Source organism: Lycium ferocissimum, chromosome 11, assembly GCF_029784015.1.
Source record: "Lycium ferocissimum isolate CSIRO_LF1 chromosome 11, AGI_CSIRO_Lferr_CH_V1, whole genome shotgun sequence".
Classification (NCBI taxonomy): domain Eukaryota; kingdom Viridiplantae; phylum Streptophyta; class Magnoliopsida; order Solanales; family Solanaceae; genus Lycium; species Lycium ferocissimum.
In genome coordinates, this window is record NC_081352.1 from 30,920,196 (window position 1) to 30,938,593 (window position 18,398).

Consider the following 18,398-nt stretch of genomic DNA (forward strand, 5'->3'; position numbering starts at 1 on the left):
CCACTGATAAACCCAGTCTGATTTTCTGACACTAATTTGGGTAACAAAACATTGAGTCTAGTAGCCATAATTTTGGAGATAATTTTATTAGAGAAATTAGTTAAGCTAATAGGCCTTAATTGAGAAAAACTAGCAGGTTCATCTACTTTAGGAATTAAAATTAAACAAGTATGAGTAAAATACTTTGTTAACCTTTTACCACACTAGAAACTCTGCACAAAGTTGATCAGCTCATCCTTAATGATGTCCCAGCATTTCTGGAAAAAGAAACCATTAAAGCCATCTGGCCCTGCAAAGACTGTTAGGACTGAGATCCATGATTGCATTTTTTATTTCTTCTTCTTCTGGGAATCTGTTAAGATTCTGATTATCTTCTTCAATGATAATCTTCTCAATATGATGTAGAACCCCATAATCAGGAATTTGTGCAGTCTCAGCGAACGTACTTTCAAAGTATTGGACTGCTGCATCTCCAATGGCCTCATTACCTTCGATCCAGTTCCCATCAGAGTTTTTAATTCTATGTAAAGTAGCTCTCCTTCTCTTGTGTTTGATAGAGCTGAAAAAATACTTTGTACAGGCATCTCCCTCTTCATTCCATTGAATGTTGGCCTTTTGTTGTAGCAAATTTTCTTGTATGCTAGACCATCTAATGTACTCAGCATTAACTCTGTTAAGATCCTGCCTGTTTTTCTCAGAGTCATCACTGTCCATCTTGTGCTCAAGTTCAAGAATAAGTTGTTCATATTGCTTGACTTTCTCAAAGACATTTCCAATGACTTCTTTGGACCACTGAGTTAAGACTTTGGAGAGTCTTTTCAGTTTTTCTTGCAGAATCCACATTGCATTGCCCTGTACTTCTTCCATCCATGAGTTCTGAACTAGTTGTTGAAAATCTGGTTGCATTGTCCAAAAATTCAAGAACCTGAAATAACTCACAAAATTATTAGTAACTTCTTTGCAGTTAAATATAATAAGATTATGATCTGAACCTGTCCTTGCCATGTGCTTAACCATGCTATCCCCCATATTGTCATTCCACTCCTCATTGTATAGAACTCTGTCAAGTCTTTTACAGATCCTGTTGCCTCTTTTCCTTCCATTAGTCCAAGTGAAAGTGTTTCCACTGTATCCTGCATCAACTAATCCACAATCATCCAAGCATGAGATGAAATCCATACTTTGACTCATCCCATGTGGTATGCCACCTCTCCTCACTAGGAGACAGGATCACATTTCTATATTCCATCCTAGAATGCGACTTAGAAAGCTTTCCATGTTAGCAATTAAAAAAATTTAAAAGACATACGTACACTCTGAAATACTTTTTGGGAAAACAACCAAGTACAAGATTAATTCTGTTCTCGCCGAAATGGAACATAGTGTGAGCTGAAGAGTATTTGCAATGACAATGACTCACTTAGTTTGAGTTCTCTTAATTTAGTTTTTCAATTAAATTTGTTATGAATGTATAGTGAGGTCAAGAGCAATGTTTTCTCAATTCAGACCGAGATAGGAACTATTGAATATTGACAATAAGAATGCACGAGAATTTTCATTACAACAAAAGAAGAGACGAGGAGGTTTCTCTTTGTTAGATCTTTTTCTGGGGAGTTCATTTTTGTTGTAATTTTGGCAATTATAATGGAGTGTAGATATCATTTAAACAGTGGAAAACTCTTAGTATATTGAGGCAGTTTGGAAATGAGGAGCAGCAAACATTATCAATGTTTCGATTATTAATGTTGGCAATGGTCCTGGCCACCATCCAACTTTGACTTACGCCGATTATAATAAATAAATTTTCCTGTCTACCTGATAGTTAGACTAAAATCAGTTGTGGATAAATATATGTTTGCTTGCATTGTTAATTCATGCATGATTCTAATGATTCAATTTGGTGGTTATTCATTGTGACAACTTTAAACTTAATTAATTAATTAATATGTGCTTTTTCATTTTTTCATTTTTCACTTATAATTTAGATAATCATGAGCTGTTAATGAAGTAGCAACTAAAAGAAACAGGCAAAATACCTTAGATAAGATTCTCAAATAAAATCATTTTGAGATTAGTGTGCTTTCTCCTGTAATCAATTAACCTCAACCTAATCGAAGTTAATCAGATTGAGAAGTATGTATAGTGATTACGATAATATAATTTTTTTTACTACGATAATATAAATTACAGTGGTTTCTCTTCCAAATGTTAATAGGAATATGTTTTCCTAAGTTTGATAACTACTGAAAGCATATAAATTTGCGAGCTGTACAGTATTCCCTTATTATGAGTTGTATGGATCTGTTTTGAATGAAGCAACGTTTTTAAGATTTTTGAACATGCGAATATGGCATCTTGCTTTATAGCTTGACCTGTGACTTGGATGTATTGATGTTTTCATAGGAATTTGTAGTATAGGAGATAGAACTATCTGATACCATGAAACTCTAATATCTTCAGCTCATAAGATAATGGAAAGTTCAGTTCCATCCATAATAATGCGGAAATTGTGTCCTATTGATATTGGATTAAGGTTATGTACATGTTTTAATTTCTGGTAATCCGCGATGTTCTGATTTTTGGTAATGTTTCTCTTGCACCAGATTTGCCTTGTCCTATCACTGTGGATGGTGTTCCTCTTCCTTTTGAGAGTCACTAAATTTGTACCAAATAAGCAACAAAACCAGAGGCGGATCCAGAATTTGAAACTTATGGGTTCCCAACAATCTCAAACTAATAATAATAATAATAACCAATTTTTTTGAGAAATTATATTACAATATAAGAAGAAAACAAGAGGAAGAAAAATGAGGCAAAAGAATGAAGGAGAAATTGTGTTGCAGAGAACTCTTTTTAGTTTGACTTATTATGGGATTTTTAGAAGGAAAAAGTAGAAACAAGTATATTAACCAAGATTTCACTGCTTACTTTCTCACCGGGAACCAACATCAAGTTTTTGTACTGGTTCCCAGCTCAAAATTTTTATATTTTCACCGGTTTTACAGTGTGAAAATAAGATCCGAGCAAAGGTTATGGGTTCCCGGGAACCCCCACGTAGTACTGTGGACTCGCCCCTGAGCAAAACAATATGTTGAAGGAGAAGGAAATAGGGATTGAAGCGAAATTCCTCAAAGCTTTCATTAGTATATGGAATATATATGTATTGAAATTTTATTTTCTCGGTAGTTACTTACAGGTGTTTTCTTTTCCTAATTAGTAGTATAATATGTATGTTACTTTTCACGATTTTCTCTTTGTATGATTAAAAGGGTTAAATGATGTTTATTTGCTCAATAGATACTTGTATTAATTTCCTATTAAAGGCAGATTTTCCTGTATAACAGCACTACATTCTTATCTTCTGTTGTAGTTCAACCCCTCCAACAAAAAAAAAAAATTAAAAAAAATTAAAAATAATAAAAAATAAAAAATAAATAAATTGGGTATCACTTTCAAGTGCTTAAAGATCATATTTTTAACTTTGTATCTTATAAAACTGACCATGGAAGGGCCAAAAAGTCCCCTGGCAAAGTTATCTTACCTGCTGTAATTGAAAAAATATTAATTAGACAAAATTGACTTTTTAAAAATAAAGTTTAACAAAAATATTTTAATTTTTATCAAAATTTCCTTCCACATTTTAAGTATTATGGTCCTTTCATTTAAGTTATGTTTTGGAGTGTTCTCGCGATTTTAATTTTTTACAAGATTTTCCCTTTTTATTCCTTCATATATTCGGATATTAGGAGAAACATCATTTGTAAGTTCAATGAGGATCTTTATGACCGCGCGAAGTTCGGACAAATTTTCTAATATATCTATAAAGCTGGGAATGAAAACGGTGAGGCGGCACTCTCTAATGCCTAGAAATGTATTTATCTTGTTATACCCCTTTTAAACGGGTTAAATTAGAGTATAACGTATTGGAGATTCCTATTTTGCTTTATTTTAAGGAGTCACCACCTAATTGATTTTAAGGTGAATTAGGACACCTATTTATTAACTAAGGTAAAACTAACTAAACCTCCGTTAATAGTCTGCTTAATCTTAATTCTAGGTAAGGGTTCTAGATTATCCTAAAGGGAAGGGGTTAGGCATCCTTTAGAATCCGTTAACTACGGTTTACCGGCCAAACTTAAGTTAATTAATTTAGGTTAAAAGTGATGATTGGATTTCAAGAAAATGACTTATACTTATTGCTGAGATTGTAAAGGAAAGTATAAATATACTATTTCAACTAACTTGTAGAAATCATAGCGATTTAGCATAAAGGCAAATTTTAAATGCTTTTACAAATAAAATTTATAAATGCTGTTAAGACTTTGAATAAAACAAAATAATACATTTTAATATAGAATGATTCGCGTGAAAGAGGATTTTAAATGCTATTTTAAAATAAACTAGAAAATATTGCTAAAGTTTTAAAAGAAAATATAATAACGCTATTTAAAATAATATTTATAAATATTATTAAGGTTTTAAATGGAAATGAGGTAATACTATTTAAAGTAGATTTATAGAAGGTGTAATGATTTGCATAAAAGAAAATGATATTTAAAAATGAAGTTATAAATATTGCCAAAGCGTGAAGAAATAATGCTATATATAAAATTAAAGCTTGCGAAATATAATAATTGCATATAAATAATAGTTTTTAAGAGAAGACTTAGTAAATGGGATGCAAAAAGAAAGTGAGTTTTTTTTCTCCTTTAATTAACTATGCTCAACTTAAAGAAAACATGTATAACTTGATAAATCTTAAAGAAATTACTTAAGAATATATTTGAGTTTATATTTGCATATTAAGATGTTTTGAAATTAATATAATAAGTATAAAATATAATTCCTTTAATTTGAAAACATGAATTAATATTATCAATTATTCAAGAGGTGAATATTATGGATACTATAAATAATTTAAATATAAAAGAAGAAGATGAATCTTATGGGATTAATTATTTATTTTCTTAAGTTAACTACCCATTTCTAAAACTAAATCCCACTAATTTACTAAGGTTCATTTAAGCTAGTAGAACAAACAAAGAGTTAGTTGCAAAATTTAAATACACAAGATAAATGAGGAAGATAATATAAACGGCCCAGCCCATTTTTTTTAAAAGCAAGGTTGCTGCAATGGGCTACTGTTGAAATGGGTTCGGCCCATTTTGGGACTGCTGCTAGATGGGCTTTGGCCCGTAAAAATTATATCTGCTGCCACTGTCGGGCTTTGGCCCAACTGATTTTCAGTTCTGTTTTTTTTTTTTTTGCTGCGGACTGGTCTGATAAGGAAATGGTCCGAGAATGTTATGTTGGGCTTTTGGCCCAACACCGAATGCGGGGAGGAGACTCGTATGCAGTAGTCATGCATAAAAATAAAAAGGAAAGGATTAGTATCTAATCAATGAAAAGTCAAATATATAACATGTAAGCTTAAGACACTTCAATAGATTATGTATATATATTGTATATTCAAGTATACCTCATGTTTATACCATAACTTATCTTTAAAAAGGGAAACCGGATCTCAACTCAAACAATCATGCATTCTTGACATACTCTATTGCACAACTGAGATTAGAGAGGCATAAAGACTTTCTAACCACATATTTTAAATCAACCAACACGCCTACTCAAACAGAGAACCACATTCAAACAACCAGAGCATTCAAGCCCTCTGTCAACCTAGATATTTACATTCATGTAGCAGTAATGAACCACAAAGCCCTCAAACAAACTAACAAACATGAAGTACGACCTAGATATCTAACTTTGAAGAATATGCACAGGGGTTATGGTAAGGGGATAATCTAGTTAAGTCCTATGCCGCGACAAATGGACTTGTCATTCTCTTATAAGCATATATTTGGACCGAAAACTCAAAGATTTGAACAATTCACAAACAATGCGTTCAACCATTTAGGACCAAAGCTAAACACATAGAGTAATAACACAAGCTTGGACTCTCATCGGCATGCAGTACTCCAAACAGACCAATAAGTATACAAATAACACAAAAGGATTGACTTAGCATATGCTCGGTTGATACGAAATAAATTAAGTTACTAACGATACCCAAGGGGCTAGTAAACCATCCGCCAGATTTGAAGTCAATGTCCTTAACAAAGAGTTAAAGCCTATATGTTTAACTAAATTCCCTTTGGAAATGAACAACATACTCAAAGACCTCAACATACATGCTCATTTTCGACAACTATTCTGATGTAGATGGTCCATATCGGTCCAAACATACTTAATCATAGAATGCAAAAACTAACAAATAGTACATAAGACATCATATGGTTGAAACAAAAATGCATAAGCATAAGGAATTGTATTGGAACAGATTAGGGTGAGATCATCCAAAGGCAAATACTGAATAGGCATGATTAATCTGGCTGGACTTACAACAACAAGAATTCATATCCAAATAAACATTCTAGTCTTAAGCAGGCCAATATCAATCCCAAATCCAACAGTGAACATATACGAGACATAGGGATGGATTAACAGGTCTATCACATATGCTTATATGCACAAATGTAGTCTAAACAAGTGTAACTATCCCTTCAAATCATACAGATAGATCAATCGTAGCGCATAGGAATCCAAAACGTGCTTAAATTATTAAGTGCTCTCTAAACTTGGATAGGACTTGTATTCATTGACGCAGAACTTTATACGCACAGATTAACTAGACTAACTTATATTAAGAAACTAAGCAAAAGCTAACATAAGACTAAAAGAAGCGTGGCTATCAACAAACATATATTAAACAGATAACTGAAATGAACATATAAAACTAATTAACGCACATGCTGAACACAATAACTGCAAAAATTAAATAAAAGGAGGAGCATTTTTCTTCTAAACTTTTGAGAAGTGAGGCGAAGGTTTCGATATTACTCGAACACTATCAAATCCAAGTTATATTACGATGCTCGATTCGAACCGTATCAAGGCAAACGAAAACAAAAATTGGTTTAGTATTTTGACTGATATTAAAGCAAGATTAAGACTACTAAAAGAAGATTTTATATTCTAGATTTATGTTCTCCAGGGATTTCCTTCCACTCAAGGGGAGGGGGGGTCATGCTCCAAAACTTCTCCCTAGTCAATTAACAAACATTATTTATAAGGGGTTTGTAGGTTTGCTTTTTTTTTTTTAGGCATTTTTTGGTCGAATTTTCAAATCAACGTTAAGGCTTTTTCTATTTTTGAATCGTAAACCACGAGGAAAGAAAACAAACCCATTAAGCTCGTTGTGGGAACCGATGAAACGGTTTGAACTCGCAAAAAAAAATGACAAAACTCATTAAAGACTGCTCATATCGGAGCCGAGAAAGATCGAAGAGGACAAACCTTAATTGAGGACGAGGTACGGGGTATTAAATGTTTTCCCGAATTTGGCCACGCATGGCCTGGGGGAGACGAAAGGGTTATGCAGATTCACTGTTTTCGCCGCAGAAGAGAGAGGAAAACAAATTTCCACGAAAGAGGGGTGGACAACTCTGTCCATGGCTAAAGGTAGGCTAGGGTTTTGCTATTTTTGTTGAAGAAGGGAGAGAGAGGTAAGGAGAGAGAGACGAGAGGGAAAGAGAGAGGAAGGGAGGTTGTGCGGCTGATGAGAAAACATGAAAACCTAATGGGTTTTCATCCGTTTTGGATAGGATTGGGTTGGGTCGGGTATTGGACCGGGTGAGTGAGTTAAAGTGTTGGGCTGGGGTATAAAAATTGGGCTGGGCATTAAAATGGAGCCGAGTAGTGAATTAAAATGGTATGGGCTGGTCCGAAAATGTTCATAAATTGATTGGAGCAGATGGGCTAAAATATATTTCCTTCTCTAGGCTATATAAATGACCTCGCGTTCCAACATACAAAGTATGTGTTTATTAGTGCTCGATAAAAAGATAAAATTACATTAACTCAGAATAGCCGTGTAATAATATTTTAAAAGCCAATGTAAATAAACGCTATTATTTGATTTTGCGAAAACAAATGCTATGCGTGTGCATAATGCGGTAAAAATGCTGAAATGATTATAATGCAAATTATGATAATGCCGGTAATAAAATAATAATAATAATAATAATAATAATGATAATAATTGTGGTAACAAAATAACAACTAGTGACGGCAACAAAATAATAAAATGCCGATATTAATAGAAGCTAATAATTTTAGTAAAAATATAAATAATTATTTCTTAAATTGCTGAAAAATGTGAATAAGTATTTTGAGGAAGACGGGACAAAATCGGGTGTCAACATATCTTTTTTCTTTTTTTTTTTTTTTTGCCTTTTTTTTTTTCATTATATTTCAGATTTTCTCTTCTTTAATTTGAAGGTAATATTTAGAAAGACCACAATCATTTTTACTATCCAATTATAGGAACAATTAATAGGTGTTAATGTCTATTCCATATGCGACCGTTTTGTGCTCATTTTCTTGTTCATGCGCCTACATTCATTTTAATTTCCAAATAATTGAATGATTAGTATTTATTAATGTCCATGCTTTCTTATCTTCTTCTATAGTCGTTTGTTTCCCTTATAATTAATGTAATTAATTTGTATTAAATATATATTAGTAAAAGCCAAAAACTATCCCTCTCCCCACGTCTAAGACTAATAGCTCCCAAGTTTTTCTTTGTTGTTATTTAAAGAGTTCACTTTTCTGTTAAGTCCCAAAAGTGCACCAAATCTTTGGGTTTTCGGATCCTAATTTGTTATCTCACAACCATCTTCAGACCTCATTCATTCTTGCAGTTTCCATCTTGTGCCTAAAAGCCTAATTTATTTCATATTGTGGTTTGCGCTCTCTCTATATGTATATGTAAGGTAGATTATTAATTATTTAGATAAATTATTTTACTTGTTTTCAATTATTTATATTAACTAGGATAGAATTATGTATTATGTACGTAAATTGATCTATATTTGGAGCGTTGTCGTACGTTAATTATCGGGAGAGAAGTTAAAGGAGGAAAGTTGATCATGAAAAATATTTTGAAGATTAGCTTTTGGCTTAGCACTCGGTAGGGTAACTTCTTTCTCCTACATAAATGTTATATGAGTCTCCTAGAAAAAATTGATTATTTACTTACATGTATTTCGTATAGGGCATCACACAATTGTAGCAGGCTGGCATAATCACCGGCAAGATTGGAGCTAAATATTTTGTATACTTCGAAACCTTTGGGGTCGAATGTGTTTATGATATAAGCGACTTGAGAGTTCATCAAGATTGGACCGATGATAAGTGAGATTTTCCTAAAGAGATTGAAAAAGGTGTTTGAACAAGTATTTTCTTTAAAAAGACTATAGTTTTTTATTAAGTTATCAGTTTCTTTGATTTTCTATTTTCGGAAATTCTTAGAGGACATAGTGATCAAACTTGAATTTTGTTTATATAGCTTGAAGTAGCATAAATTTAAGTGACTTGCAATGTTTAAATTGTGCTCAATTTGTGTACAATTATTTTCTTGAGATTATTTGGACATGAGGTCGTACTACAAATTTTTACTGTTTCAGATTGATTAATTTGGTTTTTACTTTTCAATTTTCTATATTCTTAGAGTAAAAGGACATTTAAGTCCTTCAAGTTTTAGTATTCTTTTATTGTTCCAGCAATTTAATTAATTAATACACCAGATTGAATATATTCGATAATATAAAAAAAATTGTTAGTGCTTATCTGTTTTTATATTTCAATCGTCTTGCGTTTATTTTTTCAAAAAATAAATTGTAGTTAATTGGGTTGCACACACAAAAAACCCTCCTACTAATTAGATCAACTGCTAATAGTATAATATCATTTTCACCTATTCACGGTCATATAGATTTCAAGCCTGAAAAACCAAAGCAGAAAGACATGCAAGAATGTACTCCTAATTAAAAATCAAACCACATTTTCTTTTTCAAAGACAAAATATGGGAGAGCTAATTAACATTGAACCGAAGCACTCAACACGACCCTGGATTGGTAGTCTGTATCTTTGAGTGTCATAATAGGTCCATATACTCTATAAACTTAGTAATATCATGTAGAATAGCCATTCATTTGTCAAAAATGTTGTTTTCACCTCTGAGTTCTGACGAGAATTATTGAATCAAAGCATTTATTATTAATTTTCAGTTCTTGACGAGCTTCCAATAGCAAATTAAAGAAAAAGCGGAAACTAAGAGACTTAAGCATATTTACCAATTAGAAACTATCTTAGTCGTCAAAAAACCTGTGATGCTCCGTCTATGAGCTCAATTGGAATTAGAATGCGTGCTTCATTGAAATTTGTTTTTAAATTTTTTTAGATATGGAATTTTTGTATTTAATTTGATCATAACTTTTTCGTATGTATATATTACACCAGGTAATCTGCCGACGCTTCGCGCGGTCATAAATGATCTCATTACTTAAGAATTTGAATATTAAAAATGACGAAAAAAATTAAGATATTACTTAAGGACATTCTAAATAATAAAATTTGACTTTGTATGTATAATTTTGGATTGTAACATTTGTTCCTTGATATAATTGTGTTCTCAATGTTGATTTATTTTTTATGAATTAATCAAGCATCTTTTTCTATTTTTGTGTACAGGAAAAGTATTAGAATACTCAATTTTACGGCGTACACTATACTCGTTCTAAAAATTTCATCATGTAAAGACTTCCTAAAATATTAAGATTAATAGAGAGTTAAATAAGCGGGACCTGACCCCTGATTTGAGAAGAAATTAAAAGTATTCTCTGAACCAAACCGGCCAACATAAGCACAAATAATATGATCTTTCAACTAGTGGCAAAGCCAGGATATTCATCTAGGGGGTTCAAAAATATGAAGAAGTAAATACATGAAGAAGCCAAGGGGGTTCAACATCTACTATATATACATAAGAGAATAATTTTAACGTTAACGTTGTATATACAGAGCAATTTCTGCACCGAGGGGGTTCAGCCTACCTAGTTCCGCCCCTGCTTCCAACTGTCACTTTACAATTTGGCTTAGTTGCAGTTTTTCGTTTGACCGAAAAGAGGTAGTAGAAGGTGTAAAACTTGATTATTGTGCCTCATAACTATTTTAGAAGCTAAAAAACTCACGTCTCAATGAATAAACACCAATTCTGTAAAACTAAAAGAGACACCATGTTATTTCGCTGATGAAGCAACTTTATTGACTAAAACTTTACTTCATAAAATGTCATCTTGTCATCCTAGAATACATAAAACATTAAATATAATAAGATGCTGCTCCATATTTTCAGTTTTTCACCAATCTGTTACTATATCAAATAGAGTCATCTTAATCTTAATAATAGAAAGGCAACGGAAAGAAACAAAAAGAGAACAACCTTCAACAGATCCCTGTATTCTATTGAAGCTAGAAAGTTTCATTGTATCTCAAGATTCTCTACTCAAAATTAACCAAAAGTACACAGGGGTAGAGGTTTTCAGATCACAAATTCTCTGCAATCTCAGTGTTCCATACCGATCACCATTCTCAAGAAGCTTCTCCTTGTCGTAAAGAAGTTCCTAGTGGATTAAGCAATACGTTAGTCAAGCCATGTGGTTATCATCCACATTTTCATGCTTTGAGTTTTTTTACATTATTTATTTATCTCAAACATTGGCTCTGATGCATAGTGAATTTATTTACTGCAACAAACCTTATGAGTTTCGGTTGCAAATTCAAAGTTTGGCCCTTCAACAATTGCATCAACAGGGCAGGCTTCTTGGCAGAATCCACAGTAAATGCATTTTGTCATGTCAATATCTTACCTGTAAAATTTAATCTACAAATGGATGTCCGAATAGCTAGTATGACATTGAAAGAACCACCATCATCTACCTAGGGCATCTTTTCAAACATTTCATAGGCGTCAAAATAAGCATATCGTATTTTTTTTCCACGATTAAGTTGGGAACCAATTGTGATGTAGTTCCTCTTCACTGTTACTTTCTTACATGCAAGATAATATTCCAAATTCAGAATCTCTAGTGCTGCAATGAGGTAATAACAGCAGTCCAATTTTCCCTTGTTAAGATCCTCAACCAATAAATTTGGAGACTTATGAATAATTAATACCAATAAATTGCTCAAATAACTCAAACACTGATAGTCTAAAGAAGAAAATGATACAGTGGTCCTTATGATTTATGGGTATTTTGTTACACTATCCACAAAATAGTGCAACACTCAACAACTACTTCCTAATTTTTCTTGGCAGATAATGCCACCAGAACTGACAACAAAATGACAATAAGTAACATAATTCATACAAAATGCTTATCAAGTATTCAGTTTACTGCTCTGTATATAAACAACATAGGATAGAGTAACAACAGAGGAAGATTGTAGAAGATAACTCGGAATTCCAGTAGCATTAGTCTTGCAACAAACAGATAGAGCATACTTGTTAGACTAAAAAAGCTTATCAACCGCAGCTTACCACGTAGGTCCATCTTTGATTTAAAGAAAACAATGCGAACTAAATCAGGAACATCAATACAAGAAATGACACAACAACTTAAAACATCCTACCACACAGAAGATACTGTGCAACTGAATTTCAGAGTTGGAGAATGGATGGCTCTCGAAAGAGAGTTTACGACCTTTCCTTTCTACCTTTGGAGAAAGAGAAGTTAGAAGGAATGTCTTGGAAGGGACGATTAGACTTGGAGGGACGTGAACATAGAGGGTGATTAGTCATTGAGTAGTTAACAACTCCGCATCCATAGCAATGTAAGGATATTCTCAAGGATTTCTCGGATCAAAGCAAAATTTTCTTCGAATTTGAATCAAATTGATCACCATTTTCCAGAAAATTAACCCAACAAAATTCTACCCAAATGATAATTTTCTTCACCAAATCCCAGAATAAAAAATTTCAAACCTCAAGTGAAAAACATCACTTGGAAATCTTCAAAAGATCTGGAACAAAAACTAAAAATTCCATATCTGAATGAAAATAGAATGTTCACATTAAATTAATAGAAAATCGACCAATTGATCTCAAATCTTACCTTCTAACACATAAAATTTCAAACTTTCCGTCATAATCCAATCATGGAAAAGTAAGAAGATCAGTAACAGAGGGAAAATGAAACCGAATCTTGTAGCGGACCTGATCATGGAGAAAGAAATAAGCTTTTCTTAGGTCTTCTTTAGTACGTTTTTGTTTTGGGATGTCCCTTCACTCGAAGCATTCAATGAGGTGGCCGCTGATAATTCCTTACAAAGACTTTTGCTGGCAAACGAAAATTCATGAAGGTCATTGCCCGCAGTCATCAACCTTTTTCTTTACTGATCACATTCAAGATTAATAAATCTCACCAAACGGGCAACAAAATCACCAAAACATGCAAATTTGTTTGGTACAATTAACTAAAATCAAGCAACAAATTTTGGTTCTCACTTTAGATTGAGGCCGGAAATATTAAATTTGGTCGGAACAATAGTAGAACACATAAATATATGAAACACCAATCAAACATGAATAAGAACTTCAAAAACTAAAAATATGAAAGAGCAGATTTACCTTGAGCGACTGTGGGAAAAGAGAGAAATATTTTGCTTTGTAAGTGGGAGAAAGATTTTTCCTTTTGTTGTAAGTCTTGTTTATCTCAATCTGAACTGACAAAGACAACATCTGGATCTTATTATGTGTCCAAAAAGAATTAAAATGGAACATTAAAGAGAAATCATGAAGTTGATTGCACAAACAGATAGAACAAACGATAAACAAATATCTTATGTCATTATGAATGCATAAAAAGTTAGATAAAAAGCTGATTAAGTTAACAAATTCAAGAATAATTAACAGTTCTTGAATTTACAGTTCATGACTGGTAGTATACTACTTTGCTTGTTCCTTTGTGCAGCGATCATATAAATAAAATTCCAACATAGAGTTTGAGCAAGTAAATGCAATGGAAACTAGAAAAATATGTCATTTTGAATATTACTAAGCGTACTTCAGAATAGCTATAGTAACATGTAAATGCTGCAAAGACGAATTGCAAATGCTATTCCTGTTTTCTTTTCACACTTTCTTTCTAAGCATCAATTCTATTCTCAGGAAACAATGTGAAAGTAAAATGGGAAGGGAGAAAAAGGAGAAGAGGAAAAAGTTTCACCAAAATCTCCGTGACCCGGTAGATTGTTGCTCCGGCTTCGACGAATGACGCTTAAAAACCGGGTAACCAAATATAAGGGCTGCTATGGAAAAAGTGGAACAAAAAGGAATTTAATACCAATACATGAAGTCAAGAATCAACAGAACATGAAACTTTGTACCTTCAATCTTTCTCACACATGATAAAGCACTCTCCCTTGTTGACTTCTTCCCGCCCTTAGATGCAACAGATTTATCTATTTTCTCAAATTTTGGAGTTTCCCTTCTATTTTCTTAACAAAAAAACACTGGGATTTAAAAAAAAACTCCAAATTGAAGAAAAAAAACTCCTTCAATGAATATGTCAATCACAATTTTTCAAAAAATACAGAGTTTCTAAATTTGTCTGGCTGTTGATCATCAAATTTTGGAGTTCTCATGGTTCAATTTCTACCGGTTATTGATTAAAAAAAAAAAAAACCAACACCCCTATAAAAAATGACTTCTTCATTGGTTTTTTGCAGTTGCAGATTCTTTCTTATACTTTTCCTTATTGTGGCATTACTATTGATTTTTTGGATAGTTATGACTCCAAATTGAAGGTTGACACAAAATAACTTCAGTCTTCAATGAATATGTCACTTGTTCACGATTTTTCCATAGAAACAGTATGTCCCTGTTTTGTATGAGTTTTCTAGTTTAGGACTACCCTTAAAAAAGAAGAAGAAACAACCTAAAATCAAATGGCTGACAAAAAGGCAGCATTAGACTCTCAAATTTTTGGAGTTTCTTCTATTTTCTAAAAGATTTAAAGACATGGGCTTGGACATATTCTTAAAAAAAAATGGAACAAACAAAATAAGAAAGAAAAGCTTTGGACAATGTACAGGCTTAAGGAGATCAAAATGTATTTCAAGACTCAAGAGTAATCACTTCGGCACTTCTGATGAACATGTTAAAAAATCCCTTTTTTTTTTTTTTTTTTTTTTTTTGAGAGGGGATGTTAAAAACTTTTATTGAAGTTACATATCTAGATAAGAACTATTCTCATACTTAAATGAAAAGGTATTCAATATATAAACTTACAGGAACATTACAGATTTAAACTAACCCATGTATCCCAAAGCTATTTCAGTCGTTGTACATCAACATTATAGTCCAACAGAATTTTAGCCTAAATATTCACATTAGAAAAGTTGTACAAATATGGGAAACTAAGAACTGACTGACTATCTTCCTTCTTGTTGTCGGAATGGCCAAGAGCCTAACAAACCAATAAGAGGTAAATGTAGGAAGAATGGAAAAGTCAATCTAAGGGAGGGAGGAAGAATAACAAAGTAAAGAACGTAGATATTATGCGAAAGTCATACTGTAATAATATTGAAAACAACAGTTTTATTAAACCTTTAGAGACTTTCGCCTTCTCGAAGCACTTGTTCAGCAAATGGTAGAAACTATTGGCTTTTGAGATTCTTAAAAAGGTGACAGTTCTTCTTACGAGGTTTGGGCTATTATGATAATAACGTAAAATAATTAGAAGAATAGGAGGAAATTTGAAAAAAAAAATTGAGGAAACATATAAATAAGACTCCTAAACCCCATCTCTCCTCCCTCCCCACTTCATCTCTTTCTTTCTTTTTATCTTTGTTCACCAAACTTTTCTACAATTGGTTACTATTTGATTTTTACCGTGAAAGAGGACAGGGAAAGAGAAAAATAGGTCTTAACTGGCGTTATTTCTTCTTTTCAATGATCGCACAGAGTAAATAAACCAAAGTATACGCGGACAACAATATATCAAAGTTTCATTTTTGTGTTTTGTTTCACAGGTCAGAGGAAATCTAAATAAAAAACAACTGCTTCCAAGAAAATAATAGTGCACTACTTCAGCCAACCATTGAGGTGCAACACCCAAAGAACTAAAACTTTTGAAATTGCTAATGATGGACTCTTGATAAACTATCAAAAAGTATAATGACGGAAATCAAGCAACATCAAAATACGTTGAGCACATGAGCAGATAATTACCAGTCAAAACCCGATGTGAAAAAAGGGAAAAAGAAAGATTAAATACAAAAACACATGAAATAAAACACCACGAAAATAAGAAGAATTTGTACCTGCGGATATTTCTCAACCATGATAAATTTCTTCTCTGTTATTGTTGAAGAAGTCAGCGAATAGAAGTTCGAATGTTCAACTTTTCCCTACAGACGCTATTAACGGAACCCGAATAATACTTTGAAGTTACGGCGCTAAATTATCGAGCAAACACATAAAAAAATGGCAAAACAAAAAAAGTTTGTGTCACTATCTACGCATAAAACATTAGATGAAAAATTCATTAAGTGAACACATTCAAGATTAATCAAAGCACACAAAATGGACGACAACATAACCAAAAGTTCCAAACTTTATTACTACTAACCAACCTAAATCAAGGAAGACCTTTTGTTAAGTTCAAATTGCAGAGGCAATCTTTTTTTCGTTATTTCTTCTGAATATAAGTCATAAATTCCACTATTAGGAAAAACAATGTGAAAGCCAAGTAGAAAGAAAGAGGAATGAAAGCCAAGTCACAGTGGAATCCCATGATCGGGAAAACCAATATAATGCATGTGTGGGAAATATAAATTTAACACAGATTACAGAGATATATGAAGGCTATGGTGATTTCTTCTCTGCCTTGAATGATCGAAATGGAATTGTAGTTTTTGTTTCACACGGGTGTTGGGTTGAATGTGATTGCTGGTTGTTGGTTTATTCTCTCATTTTAGGGATACTGAATCGGTGATAATTTTGATGGAAACGGGTTGTGGGAAATTTTGGAAAACGCTGCGATTCAATATTAAGATGGAGTTGTAACTGAACATTAACTCTTTTTTTTTTTTTTTTTTTTTTTTTTTATATAATAATTGAGTTTATTGTGTAAAAAATACAGGGTAAAGCCCAAAAATTTGACAAAATTGATAAATAGGTTTACTGATAGGGGCAATTTGCAGGATTGCCCTTCGCTGGGGGTGGTCTTTAATTTTTACCCCTCAAAATAGTGGTATTTAAACTCTGTCCTTCAGGCAGAATTTGACCTGCACAGGCAGAATTTTTGCCCGTGCAAATTCTGCCTTAAGGCAGAAATTCTACCTTCCTGCAGAATTTGCATGGGCAGAAATTTTACCTGTGCAGCCCAAAATTCTGCCTTGCGATTTTTTTTTTTTTTAACTGAGCTGGGATTCGAACTCACAACTTTGGGTGTTAAGCGAGGGGTAAAATTTAAAGACCACCAATTCGAAGGGCAAAAATTAAAGACCACCCCAAATAAAGGGCAATCCGCGCAAAAAAAAAGTACTGATAATTGAGGCATGCCACGTCAGCGGGCCTTTGTCCTGGGGTATTCTCTCTTTGTCGTAGCTTTTGGGGGGTAAAATGGCCGAAGCGGCGTGTTTAATTGGAGGAACTAATTGTTTATGTGTGGACAAATGGAATTAATTGTCAAAAAAATTATCTATATATAATATAAAGCTAGATATAAATAAGGTGATGTGACACCTCTCTATGGCCAATTCCTATTTATCTTTTTTCTCAATTTTTTGCTTTTTTCTCTTCTAATTTTGCTATAAAATCTGGAATAATCTTGCATTTAAAGTTCATATATATATATATATATATATATATATATATATATATATATATATATATTAATTGTATGTAATTTGTCAACAATCGGTTGAAGTTTAAGGGTCAAGTTGTCAACTCACGTTCGGTGCTAGCCTAATTCCTTTTTTTTGGAGTGTTTCTCCTTTTTCTTAATTGTCTTATTAATTATAAAAACCCAAATGTCTTAAAAGAATATATATCTATCTATATATAATAGGAGAGGCAAAAGCATCATGTGATGACAAGTGTCATCACCACAAAAATCAAAATTTAAAAATACAAAATAAAAATTAAAAGTTAAAAACTGCAACAGTTAAAAAAAAAAAAAACTTCAATGAGCAAATTACTCACTCAGTAAAATAAAAAAAATAAAAGACCACAAGGACGTGGTTCCTCAGCAAAATAAAGTTAAAAGTTTAAAGAGAGTTGCAACTTCTAAATCAGAAAACATAGTATGTCTTTCTACATTCTCTGGAAACGTTCCAACCAATTTCTTGGCTTCCAATTTCTACTTTTGGTTCAACTCTAGAAATAGAGTAAATCAATCAAACAATCCAGGGAGCAGAAGCATTGAACCCCACAGTTTCAAATCCAATATCATGGATGACGAGAACATGTGCGTGGAAGGAACAG

The 18,398-nt window shown here is 32.6% G+C and overlaps 1 protein-coding gene and 1 long non-coding RNA gene across 6 annotated transcripts; both read right to left on the reverse strand.

The window, feature by feature from the left end:
- Positions 1–273: 273 nt before the first annotated feature.
- Positions 274–1,179, reverse strand: LOC132038228 (uncharacterized). The gene has a single exon (XM_059428929.1). The coding sequence runs from the start codon at positions 1,177–1,179 to the stop codon at positions 274–276; it is 906 nt and encodes a 301-aa protein (XP_059284912.1).
- A 10,053-nt stretch (positions 1,180–11,232) lies between these two features.
- Positions 11,233–14,418, reverse strand: LOC132036800 (uncharacterized). 5 transcript variants are annotated; one of them, XR_009409680.1, is made up of 4 exons: positions 14,294–14,412; positions 14,134–14,212; positions 11,664–13,625; positions 11,233–11,529 (listed from the first exon to the last, which is right to left on the reverse strand). It is a non-coding gene; the product is annotated as an uncharacterized LOC132036800 (long non-coding RNA). The 5 variants fall into 5 exon arrangements; XR_009409679.1 differs by having other exon boundaries at positions 11,664–13,630; XR_009409677.1 differs by having other exon boundaries at positions 11,664–14,168; positions 14,294–14,418.
- Between the last annotated feature and the right edge of the window lie 3,980 nt (positions 14,419–18,398).